The sequence below is a fragment of the Orussus abietinus genome, unplaced genomic scaffold (genome assembly GCF_000612105.2).
Source record: "Orussus abietinus isolate OABI.00-Male unplaced genomic scaffold, Oabi_2.0 scaffold16, whole genome shotgun sequence".
Lineage (NCBI taxonomy): Eukaryota > Metazoa > Arthropoda > Insecta > Hymenoptera > Orussidae > Orussus > Orussus abietinus.
This window is the reverse complement of record NW_019394714.1, coordinates 478230-502988: the sequence shown is the minus strand read 5'-3', so window position 1 is coordinate 502988 and position 24759 is coordinate 478230. Positions and strand designations below refer to the sequence as shown.

At 48.1% G+C, this 24759-nt stretch overlaps 4 protein-coding genes and 1 long non-coding RNA gene across 11 annotated transcripts; 2 read left to right on the top strand and 3 right to left on the bottom strand.

The window, feature by feature from the left end:
- The first annotated feature begins 78 nt into the window (after window positions 1-78).
- LOC105696835 (methionine-R-sulfoxide reductase B1) lies at window positions 79-11811 on the top strand. 4 transcript variants are annotated; one of them, XM_023433089.1, is made up of 3 exons: window positions 79-357; window positions 853-1025; window positions 11723-11811. In XM_023433089.1, the coding sequence occupies exons 1-3, from the start codon at window positions 272-274 to the stop codon at window positions 11758-11760; spliced, it is 297 nt and encodes a 98-aa protein (XP_023288857.1). In that variant the 5' UTR covers window positions 79-271; the 3' UTR covers window positions 11761-11811. The 4 variants fall into 4 exon arrangements, with proteins under 4 accessions (XP_023288857.1, XP_023288858.1, XP_023288855.1 ...); XM_023433090.1 differs by lacking the exon at window positions 11723-11811 and adding an exon at window positions 9361-9781 and having other exon boundaries at window positions 80-357; XM_023433087.1 differs by lacking the exon at window positions 11723-11811 and adding an exon at window positions 3044-3648 and having other exon boundaries at window positions 83-357.
- LOC105696831 (serine/threonine-protein kinase PAK 3) lies at window positions 9897-15916 on the bottom strand. Of its 3 annotated transcripts, none has more exons than XM_023433084.1 (10): window positions 14996-15916; window positions 14697-14921; window positions 13864-14059; window positions 11968-12136; window positions 11743-11869; window positions 11550-11664; window positions 11143-11429; window positions 10554-11049; window positions 10255-10473; window positions 9897-10169 (listed from the first exon to the last, which is right to left on the bottom strand). In XM_023433084.1, exons 2-10 carry the CDS (start codon window positions 14750-14752, stop codon window positions 10086-10088), a joined length of 1749 nt encoding a protein of 582 aa, XP_023288852.1. In that variant the 5' UTR covers window positions 14753-14921; window positions 14996-15916; the 3' UTR covers window positions 9897-10085. The 3 variants fall into 3 exon arrangements, with proteins under 3 accessions (XP_023288852.1, XP_023288853.1, XP_012275016.1); XM_023433085.1 differs by having other exon boundaries at window positions 14697-14909; XM_012419593.2 differs by having other exon boundaries at window positions 14697-15307; window positions 15371-15916.
- Window positions 15917-16201: 285 nt separating this feature from the next.
- On the bottom strand, window positions 16202-18014 carry LOC105696729. The gene is made up of 4 exons (XM_023433091.1): window positions 17305-18014; window positions 16947-17230; window positions 16638-16885; window positions 16202-16546 (listed from the first exon to the last, which is right to left on the bottom strand). Exons 1-4 carry the CDS (start codon window positions 17724-17726, stop codon window positions 16202-16204), a joined length of 1299 nt encoding a protein of 432 aa, XP_023288859.1. The 5' UTR covers window positions 17727-18014.
- A 100-nt stretch (window positions 18015-18114) lies between these two features.
- Window positions 18115-21849, bottom strand: LOC105696834 (5'-nucleotidase domain-containing protein 3). Of its 2 annotated transcripts, XM_012419596.2 has the most exons (9): window positions 21639-21849; window positions 21214-21389; window positions 20891-21118; window positions 20598-20600; window positions 20388-20528; window positions 20165-20322; window positions 19911-20097; window positions 19699-19839; window positions 18115-19623 (listed from the first exon to the last, which is right to left on the bottom strand). In XM_012419596.2, exons 1-9 carry the CDS (start codon window positions 21802-21804, stop codon window positions 19267-19269), a joined length of 1557 nt encoding a protein of 518 aa, XP_012275019.1. In that variant the 5' UTR covers window positions 21805-21849; the 3' UTR covers window positions 18115-19266. The 2 variants fall into 2 exon arrangements, with proteins under 2 accessions (XP_012275019.1, XP_012275020.1); XM_012419597.1 differs by lacking the exon at window positions 20598-20600 and having other exon boundaries at window positions 21639-21845.
- A 718-nt stretch (window positions 21850-22567) lies between these two features.
- Window positions 22568-23536, top strand: LOC105696780. Its single transcript, XR_001103746.1, has 3 exons — window positions 22568-22981; window positions 23099-23238; window positions 23374-23536. It is a non-coding gene; the product is annotated as an uncharacterized LOC105696780 (long non-coding RNA).
- The last annotated feature ends 1223 nt before the right edge of the window (window positions 23537-24759 follow it).

Sequence of the window (24759 nt, the reverse complement as noted above, 5' to 3'; positions counted from 1 at the left end):
AACGCGATCTCACGACGCAACCCGTGAGCAATCTCCTAACTCATCTCTGATATAATTTTCTTCGGTTGGTTCTCTAAATATTCTTTTTGGTCCGAGGTATAAAGGCGTCGCTACTGTCGTTCCTTCGTCCATTCATTCTGATTCAGTCGGCCGCCAACCTTGCAGCGGGTAGGTTGTCCGAGTTGGACCGCAGGCTACCTATCTCCCCACCGTGGCGCTCTCTCTGTTGCGGTCGCTTGTAAGACGTGTACCGTCGAGTTTGTGGGCGACGATGACGACCGACATCAACAAGGAGGAACTTCGGAAGCGACTGACCCCTTTACAGTGGCACGTGACACAGGAGAAGGGCACCGAGAGGTAATGAGGTGTCTCGGGTGCGCGCGGTATACGGACCGGAACGCCGACCTTGCGACGCCATGGTCCGGCGATCGCGGCCTTGGACTATTTTCGATTCTGGATCACCGAGGTCCTTCCACGAGGCGCAACGTGACTAGAATCGAAGTGAAAATCGGCCTTGAACGCTTAGAATCAACAACATTACGCGTCCGCCGATTTTTCGCGCCCAGGGCAGAAGTCGAGGCGGCCCATAACCTCAAAGCCGATGTTGGGGGAATGGGCGACCTCGCGTTCGAAAAACGGTGGACACGCTCGTGTTTCCGCAATATTTTGGAGCGCGCTAAACTTAGGCTCGCGTCGCAGAAATAACTTTCAAGAGCACTAGCTTGGGCGACCGCAAATCATGGTCAGTTCAAAAATAAATCTGCGGTCGATTCGCCTTGTTTCCTTCCTGCTAGGCTCTGCGACTTGCCACCTGTAATTGGTCACTGATGCTTTTCTTCTGTTTCCGGGCAGACCATTCTCCGGCTGTTACAATAAGTTCTACGAAAAGGGCACGTATACCTGCCTTGTTTGCAACCAGGAATTATTTTCCTCGGAGACGAAATACGACAGCGGTTGTGGTTGGCCCGCGTTCAATGAAGTTTTGGACCAAGGCCGAGTCAAGCTCACCAAAGACACTTCCAATGGTAAGCTCAAGTTCATATCTTGTTTTAATATTCGGACGTCGTGCCTGTATTTTTGTCGGTATCTTAATATACATAGAAGTAGAAGTACGATATTTTGGCGCGATCCATTAGTTAGTCGTCCAGTCTAGTTGAGTTTTAGTTAAGTAGATCTCTCGTAAGACCCCTGGGCACTTGAAAATGTAATTAAGTGGGTCGTCGAGTTACTCGTTGGCTTACATTTTGCTTACTCTAGATATTAATGTTTCATTTCTAATTATTCATTATACGCCTGAAACCTGGAACGTTCTGTTAATGTATTTTGTCGGTGTTTCTTTCTAATTGCCTCGCTGATAATGAATATAAATTCAATTAATCGTATTAACGCTTCACGCTTGCAATCACACGCCGCTCGAAATAGGGAATTCTTTCTCCTGCTTTCGTAGAATGAAATTCCAAGATTAAGAAAGAAATCCTTTCAGGGAATGTTCCAAATTTCAGTCGCACTGTCATATCGGCTGTACTTGGTAAATTTTTTATCGACATCCTCTTAGGTGGAAGGTGACACGAATAAAAGCGACCACGTCAGAAATCTTGACGATAGAAGATTCACGTCTTCGATGCTGGAGATAGTTTCTAACGGTGATAGAGTCTTATCTTGATAATTGGAATCATTCCTTGGCGGTCACTCTTGGAGTGGCTCGGAGCACTTCTAAACATCGTGGCTGGGATCGATCAATTTGGCACTAAGCCATGACTGGCCCCTGATAATAATTTTCTTAGTTTCTCGGAGTGATTTTAGGTCGTGGAAACGAATCGCAGGTTTATTCGTGTCACCGGTCCGCCCTTGTCGGCGAGGTCGGCATGGCTGGACCTCGACACCCGAAATACCATGGAAGTCATCGGCATTAGCGATCGATTTAGCGATTTAGCGTATCATAGAGAGTCCCACCGATAAAGTACCTCCCCTTCTACAGCCCTCTTAATCCTGCATGCCGATGCTTAGAGTGTGATTGCGATAGACTTACACCGCGTCTCCGAGGGAAGATGCGACCTTTTGTATAATTACGACTGTACATAGCGTGATCGAAGTGCCTATTCGCGCCTTTACGTCTATCGTTCGACGTTCCGAAGGACCTAACGAGGATTAACAGTTAACAAGCGGTCCGCTGCCTCGATAACAACGCCCGTTTAACGAGGCATAACGAGATTAACGGCTGACCATTTCATTTTCTGTCTTTGGCTTGCGCCGAGTCCCGGAGTCCTGCAGGGAAGAAGAGCTGAGGAGGTCCTTGCAGGAGGCTGGACTTGTACCACCTGATAGCAGGCGATAAAGAGGCCTCCAGTGCACCGGAAGTGGAGTCGTTTCCTTAACAGTGTCCTTAGAATTAAAATAAAAAAAAAAAAAACCTCCGGAGCTCCTGGTGCGCTGGAGAATAATCGCGGGTCTCGACGTTCCCTCTAATCTATCCACGATACTATCACTGGTGTTACCCTGATAAAAAATACCCACGTGAATTATTTTAATAATTATCCCGATGCCGCGACAAGTTGCGGTGAAATTATATCGGCTCGGTGATACGGACATTGGATATCTAAGTAGAAGAAAATGATAACGTAACGCCACGTTTAATTAAAAAAAAAAAAAAAATGCACAGGTGTTAGGTGTATCTATGCGATGTCCAATTTGTCGTTCTTTGATGTTACGCTTTTCCTGACGAGACCTTCGTTAGGAAGTGCGCCGGGGATGTAAATTAGTAGGTGGATTTCCGTCTATTTTTATCGGGGAGAAATGGGAGAGACTTTAGGGGGCGATCGGAGGGAACGTCGACGATAAGAGGGACACTCGTCGGGCTCTCCTCGGGGAGGAGACCCGATTGGATCCGGGACCTGTCTTCGGGGTCTTCTCCGGGTCTCCTCGGGGACCAGGTGTCGGTCTACATCTAATCACACTCTATTCGTTGTTTCTCTTTCCCTCCGCCTCCCTCTCCGCTTGGCACGCAACGCCCGGCTCGACCCCCGAAAACGAGGCCCTCCCCCAGTCGGCGGAAACCTACTACTGCTCATCGCGAATCCAGATATGGTACGGACCGAGGTGACCTGCTCCCAGTGCGGAGCCCACCTTGGACACGTCTTCAACGACGGACCCAAGCCCACCAGGAAGCGGTTCTGCATCAACTCGGCGTCCATCGCCTTCCATCCGGCCGGGGAAGAGAAGCCGCAGTGTTGAGGAGCCCTGGACGATCCATCCGGGATTTATGGACGATCCATGGATCCTTTATGGACCCTTTATGGACGATTTATGACGCCGCTAATCCGAGGACCCAGAAGCCTTGAAGAACCTCCAAGTATTCCACGGGTCCCTTCGACTCCGCCCTGAGAAAGAAACAAGTCTTAATCGAGCCAAAGGAACGTCTCCTTTAATTATACCAAAGAGACATGTCTCTTGTTAACGCATTCGCATCGGGCTATTGTTTAAACGCTGATCAATTAAGGGCGAGAATTTTCCCTTCCCGAGGGTGAATGCGTTAAGGTGAAGTGAAACACCCTTCAAATCGATTCGAATACAACACTTTTTTTGTAAGGGTATTAGACCAAACTGTCCGAAACTTTGACTCAGGACAGACCAGAAACAAAATGGCGTCGAGCTCCCATATTTCGATCGATATACAATTATCGAAGGCTCTGATATGAGAAACGAAAGGGTCAGGACAATTTTACGACAATTTAGAACACTTTGGTAGTCGGTAAATTCGCATTTGAACGGGATAAAGGCAAAAAAAGTGTTGTATGCGCTTCTATGCCAAAACGATGGTAATACGAGGTCTCGGAGTGAAAATTTAATTGACCTGGAAATCACAGATGGCGCAGGGGGTCCCTCTGTAGTCAATTAGGGCCCCAGAAAGCATGAATCCAGAGGATTTCTGGAGTTTGACTTCGATTTCTCGATATTTATTGTACGAAAACGACAGGTGGAGTATGCCATTTGGTACAATACCCAATATAATTCGACCCAGCTGTCAATATAAAAACCAACGTCGGCAACGTGGGCATTTAGAAAAATTTTCTTTATCGACGTCGATCAAGTTTTACGTGTTTCACTTCACCTTAAATTCAGCGAATTCACTCGATTAAACTGGAATTAATTAGTCTTAGAATCGACTTTGATGTTCCTTTGGTTCGATGAATCTATTTAATTCTCGGCGGACCGTCGAGAGTACGCTTCCGATATCAGATTATATATTAATATATGTATACGGTACCGCTCGTGTATGAGGGAAACATTCCGTTTCGCAAGGAAACTACTCCCGATGGAAATTCCCGGGCGTAAGTGGACCAAGAGATGCGCCGATGGATTGTTTAAATGCCATTGTCAATGTCGGAAGGCACTCCCGAATGTATGAGCGGTAGGGTATATTCACGCATATGCATATTATATATATATATTTTTTATTACAATTATGGGATCCGAGAATGCGCGTCTCGGAGTCTCGGGTGAGGACGCGTTCAGGGAGGATATCTCGGGTTCGATTCCTCGTAGACGAGGAGGTCGTTCTCTCGAGTTCCGACGATTTGTCCGCTAAGCTGGGAGCTAGGCCTCGAAGTTAGTTTTTTAAGTTAGTCCTCGATGTTAGTTCTTTAAGTTAGGCCTTGAAGTTAGTTCTTTAAGTTAGGCTTCGAAGTTACTTCTTTAAGTTAGGCCTTGAAGTTAATTATTTAAGTTAGGCCTCGAAATTAGTTCTGTAAGTTAGGCCTCGAAGCAAGGGAATTTCCCCAACAAATCGTACGTTGTTCCGTTTCTTCGCCTCGAGCTCGGCGTAGGTCCAAGCAGCGACTCCGTCGGCATTTTTTATCGTCCTTTGTCTCAAGTTCGGATCTAACCGCGGGCGTGCTGACTAATTTTCATATTTCCTTCCTATTGTCTTTTTGTCATTACACCGGATTGAGCTTTCGGATGCCACTTTTCACGTCCCTTTAAAGTAACGAGAGTCTGACTAGTTTCGGCAGTAACGAGGGTAACGAAAAGAAGAAGAAAAAAAGAAAAAACTACGCAGATCGCCTAAGCCAACGTTTAGAGTAAGAAGCACTGTAGAGATCGAATAAGGAAAAGAAGGAAAAAAAAAGGGTTATCGTCCCTACCGCCGAAAATGTGTGTCGCATGGTCAGGGAGCGCGTCGAGCGGCCGATAAGGATTAATTGAATTAATTAAATTAATTAACACTCGGAGGATGGTAACGAATGCGCGACCATCGGAGCGTACCTCGTGTTAAATGGCCCAAGGGCGGAACGAGGCTTTTTTTTTCCTTTTTTTTAACGTCGAGTAGAATCGATTAATAAATCGTCGAAACGGGAAGCGGGGAAAATGGGGGCGCACCTTCTGCGCCCAGGTAAGGCGGAGGCGCTCATTGTTATAAAATGTTTTCCTTATATTATAACGTCTCAAAACAAACTGAAGGGAGTTACAATATAACGTATACGGAAAAAACCTCTAGGCATTACTCTTATACGACGATTCGTTATTTAACCTGTCGCCCCCGTGTCGCCGGCTCGCCGACTCGTCGCGCGTCCTCCTCGTCCTAGGAGAGGCTTTTCGACCCCCCGGGAGGCGCGGAATCCGCGTCCGGTAGGCCGGAGGTCCTCTCGTCTCCGCTCCGAGAGTAGGTGGCGTCCTCGAGAAGGCTCGTTCCTCCAGGGACTCTCGGGGAACCACCGGGACGCTGCGCGCCGGTGGAAACGGAGACCGGAGGTGCGAAAGTCGAGCCGCGCGTTTACATCCTTACTGACTACCAGACATGCATCGTGCCGTACCACCATGGTCGTTGGGACCCATGGACTTGATCTTGTAGGCGAGGGTATTGCGAGGGAAAAGTAGGGACGCCTTTTCTCTTCCTTCCTAATTTACATCGATTAAGAGGTGAATTAAGAAGGAATTTACATGGATTAAGAGATGAATTAAGAACAAATTTACATGGATTAACCACTTGCGCTATAAAGACGTGCCACGCACGTCGAGATGCTTTTGTTCCAAAACTGCCAGCGACATGTATACCACGTCGTTAGGCATTTCTCGCAGAAACAAAATCGACGTGTCCGGCACGTCGGCTAACAGTTGGATCGTTCATTATTCCAGCTACAGTTCCAGAGTGCACGACATCGCGTAGCGTCATCGATATCTTGGAAATATTTCAGAATCGATAGGGTATGTTGTACGGATGTTATATTGTAGAGCGCGGCACGGCAACCGAAAATTAAATCCAAGCGCAAGTGGTTAAGAGGTAAATTAAGAAGGAATTTACATGGATTAAGCGAAACGGCAATCCAAGATGGCGGCGCGGTAAATCGTCTCGAGGTCTACACGTATATCCAACGACCTTGGCGGTTCTTCTCGCTATACCTATATAGACGCGAGGCCCGGCCTCGGGCGAGTCCGCTTCGTATCTCGGTAATAATTACACAGTGGTTAGGACTAATTAATTGTGCGCCGTCGCGAGGCCCTCGGCGACGACCCCCGAAGAGGTTCGCACCTTGCGGGCGGGGTCCCACCGCGGGACCGACGTCGAGGTCGGCGCGAGTCCCCCTTCAGCCTCCTCTTCGTCTTACCCTCCCGAGGGCCCTCGGGTAACCCGGAGAAGCCTCGGGAGCCGCGCTTACGTCACGGGATCGTTAGAGAAAGGGGAGAGAAACGAGGAAGAAGACCGCAATTTCTAAGTTACCCCAAGGTACACCCTGTCCATTGAACCAAAGAAATGATTCTAATTGAGGGGATTAATTTCACCTGATGGATCATTCTAATAGACTGTCATAATCCGAATTAAACGCTGCATTAAATGTATCCCTGTCGAATGAAGTTATTCTTTGCATCGAGGGGGTGTTTCTTTGGTTCGATGGGATTTTTCTCTTCTCTCGACGCACCCTGAAGAGGCGGCCCGGGATCGTATCATTTTTTTTTTTTTCTTTCCCTTTCTCGCTGCCACCCTCGTTCCGTTCCCTTCTCTCGCCTTATCGCTCGCTATCACTCTCTCACGCACACGTCGTCTATTAGTCGTGACAAGACCAGGCACTTTATAGTGTCGTTAAGGGAAAAGCTACGCGCCTACCGACCTCGAGGTTTCCCTGGTACAGGGCCCTCCTCTCTTCGGCAAGAGGCGAGAGGTCTCGCCCCGAAGGGGATTGCGCGGAGATACGGATTAGTCGGTTTTATCATACACCTCGAGGGAGACACGCGGGAAGGAGTTACGTATAAAAATGCGCTCGAGGGGATCCCGGGGGTCTTCGGGGTCGAGACGACCTCGGCCCGCCTCTTCCTCGAAGAACCGAAGACGCGTCCTCGGACTTCCTCTTCTTCTTCATCTTCTTACGTTCCCGCTGTACAGTACATTTCTTGTCGTCCGGGTAAATTAAGGCGTTTCAGCGGTCTCGAAACTTACGTTCTACGCTGAGGTGCGGACGCGGATCGGCGGAGGAAAGAAAAACGGGAGATAAAGCCGATTACGCGGTGCGGGGTATATGTGTATACGTGTATACGTATATAGAGCCGGGTGTCTACCATGAAGAGCGATGGAGAACGGGCGAGGGTGAGCCGAAGGTGAGATGGAACGAGAATTTACGCCTCCGAGTTTAATTCTCTCTAAGCGGGACCGTGTAAACGCGTTCAGTAAAAATCGGTAAAAATGAACTAAACAATTAATAAAAAAAAAGTCGGTAAAAATCGCTGGAAAATATAAGAATCCCTAGAAAGGGATGAAAAGCAGTACGGCGATGAACAGGGGTCGTGAAAAATACTTTCATAGGCACTCCGTCGACGGGGGCGCGTCCGTGGATCGTCGATAAAAATAAATTAAAAAATTAATTAAAAAGTCGGTAGAAATCGCTGGAAAATATATGAAGAATCCCTAGAAAGGGATGAAAAGCAATACGGCGATGAACAGGGGGTCGTGAAAAATACTTTCATAAATACTCCGTCGACGGGAGCGGGTCGTCGAATAAAAGACTTCGACTAAAGAGAAAAAGAGAAAAATAACTCTCCCCCGAAAGCGGGAACATCGATAGAAAATAGGACATACTTCGACGTGCGAGAGGAACGTTCACTCGTCCCCTTATTATCTCGTGTCGCTGAGCCCTACCGACGTATGGGCGAAATTCCCGAGCCCGTGCAGGCAATAGTGGACCAAATGTCGGCCGGGTGTCATACACCTTCCGCAGGCGGAATTAAAGGCCGCTTAAACCCGTCTCCTAATCGAGTCCCGGCTTCTCTAACGAGGGCATACGCGTTAATTGACTCTTTTTTTACAAGGGGATCTAGTGGACTTCAGGGCGCGGATTTTTCCATCCCTTGGGGAAGCTTCGAAGGGCTCCACCCTCGCCGGCTCCGCGACGCTTAAAAAGAAGCGCGTGTTTATATAATACTGTCGCAGGAGGTGCGAACCTAATCGTTATCTCGGAACGATCGGACCGTTTCCGTCGATCGATCAAATCGAATCTAATCAGGCTCGCCGGGGTGTGGGGGGCGAATTTTTTCCTGCTACCCGTGAAATTTCGCTCGCAAAAATATAAGCCCGCCGTGAAAAACCCGACTTCTCACTTTCGCTACAATTTCTCACACACACTCTCTCTCTATATATATCTATTTCTCTCTCTCGCTCGCTTTCTTGTCACAAACGCGTTAATAATATATATATTTATTTATATACTTATATATAGACATACCTATGTCGGAATAGGTATCTCATGCGTGAGTGTATGTCTCTCTCTCTCTCTCTTTCTCTATCTCTATCTCTCTGTCCTTACGTTAGCTCCCGACCTCGAGGGAAAACGACACTAAGTTATCGGAAGAGAAATCAATTCTCGCTCGACTTCCCCCCCGGACTATTCGAGGACCCTGAAGGGAGGACCTCGAGGGCCGGGGGAGAGAGTCGACCGCGGTTTCGAGTCCTGAAGAGGATGTCAACGTAGCCATTGGTTGCTCTAGGTCTGGGGGCCCGCTCGGACCCCACGCGGAAAGCGTTGCCTTTATTTTATTTTATTATTGTTTTTTCTTTTTTAAATATATATAAAGAGCAAAGCTCGTATAAAAAAATAACCTTTATCTCGCGGTACTCGCCCGGCGACCTCCTCGAGGCGGTCGCGCGGTCCGATCGCTCCCGATCGCTCCCAATTAGAAAACTAAGGTGAATCGTCAGCATCTAGAGGTTGAGCTTCGGTCTAGGAGGTTAAGGTTGTGCGAAAGTGCCATCCGCGATGCCTTTCACGAAACCGAGCGCACCGAATCGCATGGGACTCTACAACGTGAACACTGAGGCCCTGAGGAAGGCCCATGGGATTTGAATGTTCTTCTTTTTTTTTTTAAATACCTTTACAGACATTTTCTGAACGAGTACCCCCTCGGATGCCACTTCCACACCTCCCTTAACGTTAATCCCCAGGGGCTCACCAGGAAGAGCGTCCCCGTAGCTCCGGTCAATAGCCACGTTGACTTCGCATGGCGAGTTCCTCTACACTTTCAACCCTTTCCCTGCCCTATCGGCGGGTAGAGGTGGATCTTCATTTTCCCTTGCGAACGCAAGGAAGATTGCAGGAGTCGAGGGGGTCTTCGTCCGCGTCCGGAGGTTCCTCTTCAAGTCCGGGGAAGATCCTCTAGGGTGGCGGTGAGCAACTCTCCGGCCACTGGTCGGCGTAATACTAGTATCGCGTATCTTTAGAAAATAACCGCGAGCTCTCCTCGGGGGTGAACCCTATCCGAAGGTGGCCACCTTCACTCGAGGACGAAGAGCACGAGGTATCGCTCAAGGTCGCCCGACAAGGCGCGAGGCTCCGACCTTTAAAAATCTCTGTTTAAACCGCTTCCGGGCCGACGCCGCGGACTCGGTTCTCTACCTAGCTATCGCCTATTTATAGATTTATATATATATATATATATATGTATACGTTATTCATTCATTACATATATTATTGAATTATTGTGCCGTTACCGTTTTGGGAGGGTGATTCTTATTTATCGTTTGTTCGAGCCCTGACCTCTTCGCGTGCCAGGAGGGGGACGCCGTACCTTTCGTTTCACCTGATGGCGAAGGTCGAGGGCGGAGCTCAGTGACCCTTCGCCGCGTCCTTCGCCGCCATGATCAGAGGCGACAGGGAGGCCAGTGGCCTGGCGAGCTTCAGGAAAGGGTGCTGTCGATCAAGAGAACCGTCGTGAGTGTTAGGGTGGACCTTCTACCGGAGTAGCTTAAGGAGCTATCGATATGGGGATACGAACCTTCAGGAGTTCCGAGGCCGCCGAGCGCTTCTCCACCTCGACCTCTAGGCATTGGTCCAAAAAGTCCTGGAAGATCCCGGAGAGCTTCTCCTTCTCCTTGATCTCCGGCTTGCCGTTCGTCGCTATCAGGTAGAGCGCCCTCAGAGGGTTCTCGTTGAGATACGGAGGCTCGCCCTCTATCATCTCGATTGCCATTATACCCAGTGACCAGATATCGACCTGCGGACCGAGAATCGTTGATTCGAGGAGGATGATTCAAAGCTTACCTAGTTTCTCTGGAGATCGTCATTCTCGGGTACCTTGGGGCCGTACTGCTTCCTCGTGACCACTTCAGGGGCCATCCAGTAAGGCGTGCCGACCATGGTGGTGCGTTTGCTCTGCTCCGGCGAGATTTGGGCGCAGAAGCCGAAGTCGGTGAGCTTGACCCCGCCGTCCAGGCCCAGCAGGATGTTGTCCGACTTGATGTCCCTGTGAATGACCTGGTTGCAGTGGAGGAACTCGAGGGCCTGCAGTACCTCCCGACAGACGGCCGCGATCTGGCCCTCGTCCATGCAGGTCTCGGTGACGACGTCGGTTAGACTGCCCCCGGGTAGGTACTCCATCACGACCCAGAGCTCCTCGCCCACGAGGTAGCTGTCCAGGTAATTGACCACGTTAGGGTGCTTGTTCTCCCGCATAACCAGGATCTCGTTTATAATCAACTCCTTCTTCGGCTGTTGGGAGAGGTTCATCTGCTTTATCGCGACCTCCATTCCAGTCGACGTCTCGATCGCCGTGTAGACCGTGCCGGAAGCCCTGGAAACCGACACCCGAGCATTGAGCCCTTCCCTTCCTCCTGTGACCGACGTTTCCTACCACGAGATACCGGCTAAGGCCGTTCTCTCTTACCCCTGGCCGATCTTCTCCATTTTGGTGTACTTTCGGTTGGGGTCTCCGACGCTGACGATCGTCCGCAGCTTCTCCAGTATCTCGTCGTCGGACATCTTCTTCTTCCTCGCCTTGTCGCTCTGGGCGGGCCTGGACTGGTCGGTCGTCGTGGATGTTGGGGTCGTCTGGTTCTTATTTCTATCAAGCTGGGACTGTTGCTGTTGCTGAGGCGTGCCGTTCCGTTGCGGCGATCCTAGCGATGTCGGCAACGACGGCGGCGGCGGTTCCTCCTCGATGGGCTTCGTGTACTGATACCCGGGATTATGATTAAACGATTGATCTTACATACCCTGAGGCCGATATTTCACTATTTCGATGACGTCGAAATAACGAAATATCGTCCTGACGGGGAAAAAAGGGGTACTTACGATGGACTTCGTGCGCTCGGGCCTCGGCGCGATCGGCGGCGGTGGTGGTTCGTCCTCTTGCTCGGAACTTGTCGCGCAGGCGTCTGTCGGTGTACTGCTCGGACTACTGCTCACTCTGTCGATGATAGATGTTATTAAAAAAAATATATTATAGGCATCGTCGCGAGTTTCAGGTGCTAGGGATAGTGCGAACCTGCTCAGGGAGTGCTGAGAATGGGAACTACCGGACGCCTGGGACATCGCCTGGGCGCGGACGTTCCCCATCCCGACGCCTATTCCAACGCCCATGCTTCGTGGACTGCTTGCTCTTTCTATCGGCGCTGAAGGAAGTGGTGATGTTAATAAGGGTCGACCAGGGCACCTTTCGATGGTTCCTTGTACGAACTCCCGTCTAGAGGATGACTTCGCCACTACTAACCTACTACTCCCACCATCTTCGTCGTCGTCATGTACTTGGATCCCTTCGCCTCCTTGCTGCTGTTGTCGTACCAGTTCAGGACATCCAGCACCGCCTGTGGGTTCTTCTTCTGCTCCTGCTTGCTGATGTTGCTGGACATCAGGAGCCTCGCCCAAGCCTCCGGCATCCCCTGAGACATTAATTATTATTCAGGATCGAGCGACCTAGAGAAATTATTATGGGTATTGGTGATCGACTGGCTAATTCTACGTTAGAATGGTCCTTCGAATGATCTGAAACTGGTGAGGGGATTTACAGGAGTCTGTGGTTCGGTGGAGAGAATGTCTCTTGCTGGGACCCGATACCATTTATAATAGTTTATCTATTGTCGCATAGATCATTGTTATGTAAAGCATGCATCCTCGTTTCGGCATTCTCTAGAGGTCGAATATCTTTTTATTAGAGAAGATCTTTCGACTATCTAAACTGGTAGGAAGAAAATATTAAATCTGCTGGACTCGGGTGGTTGATCTATCGTTGGAGTAGGAGATCTCCTTGGTGTCCACTGTTCCGCTGAAGCTCTCCAGAAAAAGGATACGAGCTCTATATCTCCTAAGGAGTCGATCTCATGTTTTTAAAAAATTTGCCTAGTTTAATGGAATGCTAAGTCAGGCCAATTGGCTAATAGATTCGTTTGGTAAAGCGGAGAGCAATTTCCCTCGTGCGGACAGGCGACAAGATCGTAAGCAACGTCGACGAAAGCTTAAAGTGCAAACACTTCTACGGAAGCAACTAAGACTTGTGACGATACTCTATGTTCAGGGAATAGAAGGTAACGAAGGGAAGGGAAGTGTTTCACACTCGATATTACTTGTCAACCGCAACAGAAACTAACTGGTACAACTGAATGAGACCTTTCGATGAAACCAGGGAACGAAAGGTCAGGACAAACTAACTTTTGTCTGGGAGTCACTTGGATTTTACTTACTTTCAACGGCAGCTTGAAAAAAAGTACGTGTACGAGTTAGTCTTTCACGTGAGAAAAATAATAGGTAATAAGAAGCGTATAGAGAGAACTCTTTGAGTTACTGTAAATCACAGTGTCGGTATGTACGCGAGAGAGAGAAAGAGAAAAAAAATGTGTCCAGTACATTTTCTCTCGGACCAATTGGCTACGAGAAATCCAGCAGTTCGTAGAAATTTTATCTATGCTGGACCACGAGAGGAAGTCAAAACTACAGCTTTGTATCGGTCTGCGAATGAGAGAAAAAAAAAAATGGGCCCCTTTCTTCATCGATGTAAAAAAAGCATAGTCTATCCTGTCAACGATCATATGATCCTACATTTTTGATATTCTTGTGTAGAGGTATATTCATCGATGTATAAGAAACTACGGAAGAAATCGTGCATTGCACACTTCCACTGTACAGCATCATGCATTTAATAGGTACTGCAAAGCTAGTGACAGCGATCAAATGATCTGGCTACATGTTATCGAGTATCATGTATTCTGTTTTGCCATTTTTGTCTCCTTGGAGTTTATGAATCTACGATAAAGTAGTCTCGCTCATCTCGTTAAGGAAATTTTACGTAGACACAACACCTCTATGATGTGGTAGTTGTACATGATGCGTTAAGCAATCCAATGCAATGCAGTCAGCACAAGAAACTAGCTAATTTCTAAATTGTGCACATTAAAGTGGATCAGCAGAATCAGTTGAGACTAAAGTCAACTTTCGTTCAGACCGATAGACAAGTGACACCTCGATGGCTTTCCTCGTCATCCAGCATTAGATCGCTAGATTTCAAACGTTTGTTTCTCTTTCTGTGCTTGGATATTCCGCACCGTGGTACAACAGGCGAAGCAGCAAGCGAGTGCACTTTAAACAAAGGTCCATCCACAATAGGCAGACCTACCGTGAACTCGCCGGTGACAGCATCGAAGCCCACATGTACGGTGTGTTCAAAGTTGGTAGGATAACTGATATTGGGCTTGTCCTTATTTTCCTTGACCTTAATCTTCCCCTTAAGGGTCTTCTTCTTTCGTTCTTCCGACTCTGGCTCCTTGGGTAGTGGACGCATGTCTACAGGCAGGTTGGGTGTCGACTCACCTCTGCAAGATCAAAATTCATTTTAGTCTTACGCCGCGGTATATATAATTCATACATTTTTACAATATATTACAAAGAAAATAACCCTGGTAATCAGATTCTTAAATAATGATCTGACTGATCATACCGAAGTGGTGTTAATCTTTAAGGATGTTCGTGGGTGCGACAAAAGTAGAACCTTTATGTTAATAAATAATGTATACTAAACGGGCAGGTCACTGCATTTTCCATGCCAGACAGTCGTACATATTTTTAAGGACGGCCTCCGCCTTTGAATATTATGGTGTCTGTCCCGTGAGATTTTATTTTTAGCGACCGCTAAATTAGCGGCCTCTTCCGCTATTTTTGGGTGACGGCAGGCCCACGGCTTATTGCAAAGAAACGACCGCGAATCTAAGTTGTGAGGTGTAGGCAGCGCAAGAGAGACTTTACTCTAAGAAAACTGTCTTGTGGTTATTCATTTAGGGTACCTTGCTCTTATGCGGTATATCATGTTAGAAACAGAACAAAGGGGAGATAGTCCTCCGTGTTCTTTGGAAACGTTTGACGATAGACGCTTCCCTAGTTTCTGTCTCATGAAATGGTAAGAATTCTTTGCTCCATAGAATATTAGTAACAATACAAATCGTCTGCCAATACCTGTTTGAGGTGAGTCGAACCGGTGGTGCGGGTGGTTTGTCTTCTTCGTCCGACATGACGGTACTCCTACTCCTGATCCCTTCTTGCCGATCTACCCTCCGTCGCTGCGTTGCTGCGTTTTACGCGTTTACTCCGTATCGACGAGAGATTACCGTCCTCTTCGTCGTCGTGACGTACTATCTTGTAGATAGTCAGTATCCTAAGTGTGGCGTTCTAGAAACAATTCTATCCAGACCTCTAATTTCCCTCGGCCACTGTCCATGGACCGAATTCGACCAATTTACAAATTTTTTTACTACCTATAGTTGGTAGCGTCGCTAAAGTAGCAAGAAATTCCTTGAATCGGAGTCCCGACCGCGTCCGGTCCCGAGCAAAGGAAATAGCGTAGCTGCAAATACCGCCAGCCTATGATCGGCATTCTCCGCTACCTTTTGATCCATCCGAACAAGTCGTGTCCATCTGCAAACCTTCGTCCTATCCTTCCGGAGCCTCGCCACAATAACTCTTCACGCTCCAGTGGGGCTGCCTCCGACCATGCTCCGTCTCCTATTTTGCTCCTCCGCTGCGGAGACACCAGCCAAAACGACGACAGGCTAGCGTTTTCCGGCAGCCTTCCCAGAAGAAATAAAAATAAAATATCGCGCTCCTTCCTCCGAGTGTGAACTAGCATTCACCCGTGAGCTTGGTCTCCCCTCTTTCTGGAATACTTTGCCGAAGCGAAAGCGGACTCGTAGCGTCGAGTGGATCTAAAATCGGGTACGTACTCCCTCGTCCGAGGGTCGAGCACCGCTCATCGGCGAGGAGAATCGCTGAATCGAGCTGGCTTCTGGCTCGGCGAGGACGATCGATGCGTCCGCTCCTGGAGGCGGCGTCGACGCCGCGGACGGAGATCGGCGAGAAGCGACCGGGACTCGGCGGGTACCTCGGGGAAGCGTGATTCGCGCACAGCCGTCGTGCGGGACACCCTCCTCGACCGCATCCACACGCGCGCGCCGCCGAGCGAAGGAAATTGGAGTTCCGAGTGCACCCTTCGGCTCGAGGACCGAGGGATTCCGCCGACTCGCACCTGGGAGCTTCTCGTCGTCGGGACGGGCGCTCTGGGCCACGCTGGGGCGTCCCTATCGGCGGCACTTCATCTTTTCGGTCTTCCCGAGAGCGGCCCTTTCCTTTTTTTACCTCCTCGCCCCCCCGTTCGCTCGCACGGACACGCACGGATAAGGATCCTGAATCACCACCCGTCGTCGCCGCAAACTGAACGTTGCGCTACCGCCATCTGCGGCGCCGCTCGGTACTAAGCGAGGCGTAACTTGACCCTCGCCTTCAACGTCGCTTCGCGACCAATCCGACGGCGTTTCTCTCGTGCACACAGTTTTCATGAGAACAGGTTTGCGGTTGCAATCGGTGAAAATAACGAATGACAATGATTATTTTAAAGTTAGTTGATTAATTCATAAGTAAAACTAAGGGTACTTGGTACGAACAGAGTGGGGGGTTATTCGGGAATGTTAGTCAAGGTCTACGACGTTTTTTACCCGCTTCAGGGTTGTCTTCCCCCACTTTTTCGCCATTTTCTTCTCCCAGGCTTCCCGCTTCTTCTTCGCAGCTGCCGCTAACCTCTTACGCTTCCGAAGCCAGGATTGGAGACCCTTGTATTGCCCCAGTTCATGTCTCACCATGTGTCCTCGGAATGTTGACTGGATTTTTGTGGCTGCTGCGTGGACCGCGAGCCAATATTTTTCCTCTCGTTTAATCCGATCCTTTTCTGCGTAACACTCGTCGATGAAGACCTGCCGCTCTTCCCGCAGGGCGTAGAGATTATGAAGGACCACCTTTTGGGCGTCTATTTGCTCCTGAGAGGACCATTAGTTTAGGGAACATGAGGTGTAACGTGGTCTTGACTTTTTGGCATCGAGAATTAAATTTACATTCTGTCATAGTTACTTTAAAATCGGAGATCTCTTGCTCCCTTCGCTCGAGCTCTTCGTTGTACCGACTGTTCCACATCATTATGTCGTCTTCCATGTCTTTCGTGTTAACTTTTAGGTACGCTTGCACTTCGCCTGAAATGATCTGATCGGCAGCCTCCATTTTGGTGCATTCGTTCATCTGGTTAAGCAACTCCGTCTCTTTCATGCTTAATTTTAATTCTTGTTGCTGCAACCTTGCTTCTTCCCAGTTTTCTATGTATCCTGGAATAATATTGTAATGTTTAGTCGTTTGCGATTACCATCTAATGATTCCATGCCATACCTAGTTTTGCTCCGTTAAGAAATATCGAGTTGTCGACCTCCGCGCTCATTTTCTGTCCTATCTCTATATAATTTTTCTTCTCCTCTACGTTGCCTCTTCTGGTGGATTCTAATAAATCTTCCAGCTGTTTCACTTGGCTCGACCAAATCTGACAATTCACCTCCAGGTCGTGCTCACCCTCCTGTAGCCTCGCGATGTTGTCAATTTCGGTTTCTAATTTAAAAAATTTCCCACTCTCTAGCAGTTCTTTGGCTGTTTCACTCAAAACTCTATAAATGTATGTCCTACAAAAGAGAGGTACCCACTTGGAAACAGAATTCCTATAAGATTTATAAAGGCATTCATTTTCTATAGAAACCTGTCTTTTTGTAATTTCTCAGGGATCGTCGGTATCAAAGGCAGCAGTCCCATGTCTTCGTGGTAGATAGTACTGGGTTCTTGAGGTACCATATATTTTTCATTTACTGTTTTAAAGCTATAATCCCAGCGCTCCTCAATGGCTGCCGGTATAACATATTGCAATAATTTCAGGTAGTCGAGGTATTCTTGGAGAACGGTAACAATTCCACTAACTTCAAGACAAGACAATGCTTCCATTGGTGGTACATCCATCACTATACTTTGCATGCCGTCACCGTCCGAAATGAATGACTTCATATTAGTAGTTTGTGTACTGTCAGCCTGACGTATCATATCATCGATTTGTTCTTGTTTGCTCGTGCTCGTGCAAGCCAAAGGAGGATTTTGATTTTTTGGTACTGTAGGATTTAATCGGTTCATTTATAACCACCATGTGTTGACTCTGGGACGGCAAATTCTCCAACTACAAAATTTATTCACATTGCATTAAACGGTGACTATACAAGCGAAAGAGATTAACGTCAAATAGTAGGAATTTTAGGGCATACCTTTTCACTTTTTAAAGATGACTTAATAGATATTTTGTCTTTTACGAATATTTATCTGCAAAGTACATGCACAGAGCAATGGCTAAGAATAAAGGCACCGATGCCTTTGGTTTGATATCGTCCCAAGTCATAATGGTCTATTAGCAGTCACAGGCAGTTCCAATGAAAATGTCTTGTTTTGAAGCTTTTGCATCCACAGAAAAGAAAAGAAAAACAAGTGACTTCCATATCCACATTTGTTTTAAAAAGGTAAGATCTTCCATTGTGTAAGTGTATATTTATTTCAATCTAAATATCATTCGGCATGTTTACTGAAAGAGTAAAAACGCAGGAGTGAATTTTGTAAAATAACTAAGCCACGTGTAAAGATAATTAAATACCACATGTCGAATGAGATATACGAATAAAATTCTATGTAAATCGAATTCGGAGGGTTAACAATTTTTTTACATGATAAGCCAGCACAGGCGACGTACAACATTAGTAAAAATAATGATTTACATTCATATGATGTTCATCTCCATCGATAAATATGCAATACTCTCGGATATATAACAGTTTTCGTTGCAGCAAAATCTGGCACATTGTATTAACGTTTACGATAGATTCCTAAGTCTATAAAGCGAAAAAATCTCCAGTACTCTTACGTTGGCTACGTCCATGATTCATCGATAAAGTTCTAAGTTTCAACTCGATCACATATTTCTAGGAACATCTAATACTTATATTGTCTAGGATAAACATCGCGTCTTGGAAGCCTGTCAGGAGTTTACAAGGCGAAAGGCAAAAAATTCAGATCTCTTGGTATAGTGAAGGATAACACCGAAGCTTCGGTTCCTTTTGCACTTACAAGACTTTCTACGCTACCTAGCGAACTGGTTTAATTTTGACTGACCTAAGTCGCTTCGAAAATTCACTTTGCCTAAATACTACGCTTTATGGCACTCTGTTCTCTTATACGATGTGTTCACATAATTACAGTTAACGGTTAAATTGCATATGTCTAGATCTCGTTACTCTCTGATAAAATATATAGCAACTATGTAAGAACCACGTGGCTCTCTGGCTTCTCTTTGCTGATTGAACACTCTTGCGGGATATGTTCTAAAATAGAAGAATGTTCTTATACGTGTAGAAGGTCGAATATTGGGAAGTGCACGATATGACAGATTGCAACCCGATGACAAATCCTGATAATAAGCTTCTCGAGTCTTCATATGAAGCTGCTTTTAATTCCAACGATATTGTCAATGGGATGAACTCTTCGTGGTTATTGGGAAAATGGAAGAACCGGAAACCACTCGGAACATAACCTAGAATTTTGTTGTAGGAGAAACTAGCATTGCAGAGCTTTCTCAGAGCTTGACTCTGAGCTTCGACAGATACTTGTGGATACTTGGAGACCTCGACCTTTACATGAAGTAACTGATGTACTCGTGCGGCATTACGCCTCTTCTGGGGTAGAAGGTATGAGTAGTCGAGTAGCCGAGGAGATTGGTGATCGACGACATGTAAATGTCGGCGAATCTGAAGAGTCTGCGGGAGAAGTACGTCGGATTGTGATACGTTCTGAAAACCGAGCCGAATTGTTTGTTGAAGACCCTTTTAATCGCGTCCCTCAGCTCGTCTCTTTCCTTCATCCATTCGGCCAGCTGGGCCTGAGCTTCCTCTCCCTCGTAATCTTGATTGTCCTCGATAAGTCCAGTTAACATTTGCAGCCAGTTCGCGTTCTCTTTGAACTTAGGATCGTTTAACGTTTCGATTTCGTGCTGAAATTAAGATAAAGACAAGTCCTTAGGATTATAGAATGGAAAGAAATTGAAATGATAGTTTCCTTGACTTACAGTAAGTTCTTTAATAATTGCTCCGGTCCTCCATCCATGCTCTAGAGTAACGTCAGCTAAATCGCTGTAAGGATGGTCACCGAAGTACAGTACTTGATGACCCCGCCACCCGGTCATGTCTTGTAATTGTTTCACGGTGCCCTTAAAAGAATAAATGAGAATATTGTTGCATAATTATTCGGCACTGATTCTATTCAAAGGGCCGAACGTACTTCGAGATACACGACACCTTTTTCCAGCTTCGTCACGCGATCCCATAATTGTGTTTGGTTGACCTCGTCGTAAATCCGGAGAGGTCGAGACTCCTCCGTGAAGAATCTTGGCTTCCTGGCCTGGACGATCACCACATCGAAGTAGGCTTTCCAGTCGTCACCTAGAAGGAACCTCATACCCTTGTCCCTAAAAAAATGCATTTTATCTTTAATTTCAGTTACTTGCACCATGCAAGCCATGCGTCGATGCTCACACAAAGGGGTATGGGCTATTCGTCACCAGGAACATCTGCTTCTTGGCATCCTTCAGACGATCGAAAAATGTTCTGAGACTCAGATTCTGCTCTAAATACTCGGACACGTTTTCTGCGACATTCTGATGCATCACCGGATGGCACATCTTCACGGAATTCTGGCAGATAAATTGATTGAAAATTTTTAATCGCTATTTCATTATACAGGGCTGAATTGCATTACCTTCACGTCCCTGAAGAGTATCTCTGGGTGATAGTCAATATGATTCCTGACAAAGTACTCCGTGACGTTACAGAGCAATCCCATTTCAGGAACCGAGAAGAGGTCGGCCAGTTGCACCATCTTCGTCCGTTGCATCCCATCCTAAAAAAAAACAGCCTTTGATTTTGAATAACTCTTCACTGTCCAAGCTCTCGTAAGCTTCAAGCTTACCTTCTGGTTCTCGTGAAAGGTAACCCAGTCATTTTCAGAGACAAGCATGATCACCCAAGCAACAAAACAAACATTCACATGGATTATCACCTTACATGTGCATTTCTCACGATAACACGTAACGAATAAGTATTTATTTATAACATGGTACATTTATTCTCCGGGTCCACGTCGTTCCACTATCCCAGGGAACCAGGGTGCATGCTTCGTGCTAATCTCCTCGCATATCCCACGTTCAATTATCAGGAATCGAACCCTTTTCTCATTCCTTAGAGGACAGAACTCGAACTTACGTGCGTGTGCTTGTGTGGTGCCTCCACATACGCGATTGGAATTATCCTATTTTTATAAAGCCTTAAGACCTCTTCATCGGGAACGGGCTGTAGACCTCGATAAACCGTGCCCAATTGTATCTGCAGAAAACCGTCCAGTTTAAGGAGTAAACCCTTCTCAATATCGTAGTGCAGACCGCGCACCGCGAAGTTGTCCCTGTACTCTAGATCGGCGATTTCCTCGGGATACTGAAATAAAACAACCGCGATTTAGCCGTCCAACTCAGAGGGTAAAATTCCAGGTAGAGGTTAAGTCATGAAATCTACATGCCATTCTTTTTTACCTTATATTTCCTAATAAGCATGTCGCGTCCTAGGTTGTACAGCAAGTAGTCCATGGCGGGCTTGTAGCAGGCCAGGGTGTAGTCATAATCGAAGCCGTACACCTGGACTTCTTTAAGATCGAGCTCGTTGCACGCGAACACTCCCCTGGGGTTCACATCCTGGGGCAGTTTCTTCGCTAAACGGATCACATTCGTCAGTATACCAGTTACTTATATCCTAGATTAATCTGATTAAACTCGAGTTAGGGTAATTCGAACGTTTGAATTTTCCCGCGGCATGCGGGCGCTAGATGAGAGCGGTGCGCGCGCAGGTGGCGCCCCTGCGCGGCGGCCGCGGGACCTCGGTAGACGAGCGAGAAGAGCGACGGCGCGCGGTTCGGTCGGCCCAAGGGAGCGGACTCGCAACATGGCTGACGAGTACTCACATTTACACTTGCCCAGGGTCTTTCGATACTTGTCTCGCATGGCCTCGCGGGTGATGCGCTTGCCGAGCGCATTGGAGAGCCGACGGACGCACCGGGCGCAGGGCTCGCGGAGGACGCGACCGGCCGCGGCGACGGCGAGCGGCGCGGACGCGGCCTTCGTCAGCATGGTCGTCGGATGGCGCTGCGACTCGCACTGACTCGCACCGAGGAGCGCCGCCGCGACGCTCGCGAGGCCCGAAAGACGAGGCGCCGCGGGTCCGGATTCTCTCTCTCCAATTCGGCGGCCCATCTGAACCCGCCCGTTGGCTAGCCTCTAGATAACGCTAGATAACCAGATCGTTCTCCTCTAACTCAACGTCCCCGTTAATCCCGTTACCTTTGATTGTTCATCTCGAGGTTATTTAATCATAGACCGGCGACGAATGCCCACCGGCTGGCCGGATTGGTCGCTGCACTCTCTCATATCGCGCTTCCTTGTCTACGATAACGAGGGTGGTCACGATTCATTGACGCTGCACTCGAGGCCTATTAATAACTGGCGCAAGGTCGGCCGATAGACTATGTTTTCATTTCTTTCGCTTCCCCAGGATATCCTGAAAGTACGCGAGTCTTCTTATCGCGATCTCCACCGCCGTGCCGTCGACCGTGACATTGTCTCGCGAAAGCGCGTGCGAAGTTGATATTAGATATGAAGGATTAAACGCGGATTTTGGAATTCCCGTGTGCCTGGATTTTTTGATAAATTAGGATCGGCAAATGTGGAACTACTGTCGCAATCCCGGCATTTTAGGTTAGGCGGAAATACCACCCCGGAATTTATGGCGACACGGCGGCCATTTTGTTTTTCCTCGAGGGTGGTTAGGGATTCCATAATGCACCGCGCCGCGGGAGAGTGAAAATGTGAGATGAGTCGATATTAGGTGTAAATTCTCGCTTATTCGCCGCGCATCGATTTAGTGGTCGCCAACTAGGGGCGGTAAATAAGTTCAAGGTGTACGCGCATTCCTGGACGAGAATAACCGAAGCATTGGCCGCGTCTCTTCTGCGATGCCAACTTGTCTGAATGGCGCATCCGAAATAAGAAGGGATTGTAAGATTTGATTTAACGGACACGTGCACGCGAATATGGCGTTATTTAGTACCGGTAGCGTCGAATTACGCGCGACGAAGGGCAGGAGAAAGGACAGTATTTAAAGTTCAACATTACAGGCACCATTTTTCGCGAGACCACCGAGGAAGAGAAGACCTCGTACACCTGTCTTTCTCCCCGGTCCATTCATTTTTTATCCAAGGAGGGGCGAGACGCTTCCCAGTTTCACCTGTTTGCCTCTTGACAACTCAAGGTTCGTCAGCACGCTCGGCGTCGTTTTTACGCCGTTAAAATATGTCACTTCCCTCGGCCAGGTTGTAGAGTGAGAGAATATATCTTGACCGAGATCTTATCTCCTTCTTTTTTTAAGCAATAGTAGCCACGGGGCAGGAACGAAGACCTAATTTTGCCCCGTGGTCGTTTATCCGGTTCTGCCTGAGGTGCCTTCCATCTTTTCATCCAAATGGGACTCGGTCGGGGTGCACACGTTGACTTTCCACCACCACATGGGTACGACTTTTCACCTGACCTTTTCTCATTAAATTAGTTACGGATAAGCTTGGATAAGCCAGCGATATTATCGGGGACACCTCGTGCGAGGTCTACACCCCCACTTCGGGATGATAAGACGATTCCCCTTTGTAGAAGAAGCGCAACGAACTACGCGGGATGATCCTTGAGAAGATCCCACGCGGACCTCTCTGTCGGCGTCACTCATGGAGGATATCCCCGTCGTGATGCAACGGAAGGCTCCTCGGCTCCCAGCACACTTCACACCTGATCCTAATCGCGGTGAAATGACCCGGTGCACAACTGGTACGCGTACCCGATTATTCGACCAGGGTCTAGCAGGTGGTCGTTAGTGCGTCTCTCGTGTGGCCACTCGTGCAGGATAATGATTAATGACTATCTTCCGATCGGTCATCGAGCGAAGGCCCTGGCGTCCTCTCGGGTAGAGGCCGACCACGGGTGCGTAACCTCGTTGCCTTAATCTCGTGTCATCCGGCCGCTTAGAGGAAAATCCTTGGACGGCGGACTATCCTGCCATGTCGCGCTACGCGTTGCAGTTTAGAGCCGCCTGAAAATCCCAGCGGTTCGGCCGTGAGGTCGATTATTCGTCGCGAGGTGAGCCCTGCCGCCGAGGGACGCCGCCGCCATCTTGTTCATGCCGCCCAGTGGCGGGCGGGTAATGTCCGTCCGACCTGCGCCTATGTTCCTACCTCCTAGAGTACGCGTTTCCCTCGATTGTCCTTTTCGGCCGTATTTATCGCGATGCGCCGGTTTACGTGCCGAGAGTTATCTTTACCCGTGAAAGGAATCTCGCGTAAGAGTCGTACATGCGAGAGGGAGAAAGAGGACCGGCTGCGTGCGTTTATGCGAGCGTAAGAGAAAGAGGGAGAACGAGAATCGCTAGAGGCGCTGTTCCGGTGACCCATTCTGCGATTATCACTCACCACATGCCGATAGGACGCAGTATGGGCGCGTCGCGTGCGCACGCGCACCTGTGATGTACAGTCTCCGGCATTAATGTCCGGCAATCCTCAAAGTTTCCGAAATTCGTTCGGGCTTTGCTTCATCGTCAATATATCGTACATTTAATGGCGCCTTTATTACATTCAGTGCGATCCTTTGAGCCGTACTACTGCGAAGAAAATTTTTACTTTCTTAGCGGATAACCCGATTCTCATTCTGATTATTTGTAAAGGCGTATGTTTAGTAGATTAGGGCATATGGTCGTTACATTTAGTTTTCTTCTGATAACATGTTTAATGGAAAACAATTTTGGGGCGGATAGATGAGGCCGGATTAACGTGGCTCACTGTACTCCCTAAGGAGGAAGGCCTCCTTCGCGCGGTTTATATCCGTCTTAAGATTTAATTGGCTGCAGCGTGCGGAGCCCTCGACGATGATGCGCCGATTCGTCGGGCTTTCGGAGGAAAGTCGCCGATTTGAAGGGAACGCCGGTGAAAGTATCGCCAGGAGACGGCCGTCCTTTCGTTTCGCCCTGGGCTCGTCCTTTTGTCTCGGGGG

Bases quoted from the DNA above. Each gene is read 5' to 3' on its own strand.
- LOC105696834 (XM_012419596.2), bottom strand. From the start codon at position 21,804: ATGCTGACGAAGGCCGCGTCCGCGCCGCTCGCCGTCGCCGCGGCCGGT. The intron at 20,323-20,387 runs GTAATGCAATTC...TTTATCTGCCAG, and splicing joins TACTCTTCAGGGACGTGAAG to AATTCCGTGAAGATGTGCCA. The intron at 20,098-20,164 runs GTGAGCATCGAC...GCATTTTTTTAG, and splicing joins AATAGCCCATACCCCTTTGT to GGACAAGGGTATGAGGTTCC.
- LOC105696831 (XM_023433084.1), bottom strand. From the start codon at position 14,752: ATGTCGGACGAAGAAGACAAACCACCCGCACCACCGGTTCGACTCACC. The intron at 11,430-11,549 runs GTAAGTACCCCT...CCCGGGTATCAG, and splicing joins CCGAGCGCACGAAGTCCATC to TACACGAAGCCCATCGAGGA. The intron at 11,050-11,142 runs GTAAGAGAGAAC...GTCGGTTTCCAG, and splicing joins ATGGAGAAGATCGGCCAGGG to GGCTTCCGGCACGGTCTACA.
- LOC105696729 (XM_023433091.1), bottom strand. From the start codon at position 17,726: ATGAACCGATTAAATCCTACAGTACCAAAAAATCAAAATCCTCCTTTG. The intron at 17,231-17,304 runs GTTTCTATAGAA...TCTCTTTTGTAG, and splicing joins GAGAAATTACAAAAAGACAG to GACATACATTTATAGAGTTT. The intron at 16,886-16,946 runs GTATGGCATGGA...ATATTATTCCAG, and splicing joins TCTTAACGGAGCAAAACTAG to GATACATAGAAAACTGGGAA.
- LOC105696835 (XM_023433087.1), top strand. From the start codon at position 272: ATGACGACCGACATCAACAAGGAGGAACTTCGGAAGCGACTGACCCCT. The intron at 358-852 runs GTAATGAGGTGT...GTTTCCGGGCAG, and splicing joins CAGGAGAAGGGCACCGAGAG to ACCATTCTCCGGCTGTTACA. The intron at 1,026-3,043 runs GTAAGCTCAAGT...GCCCTCCCCCAG, and splicing joins CACCAAAGACACTTCCAATG to TCGGCGGAAACCTACTACTG.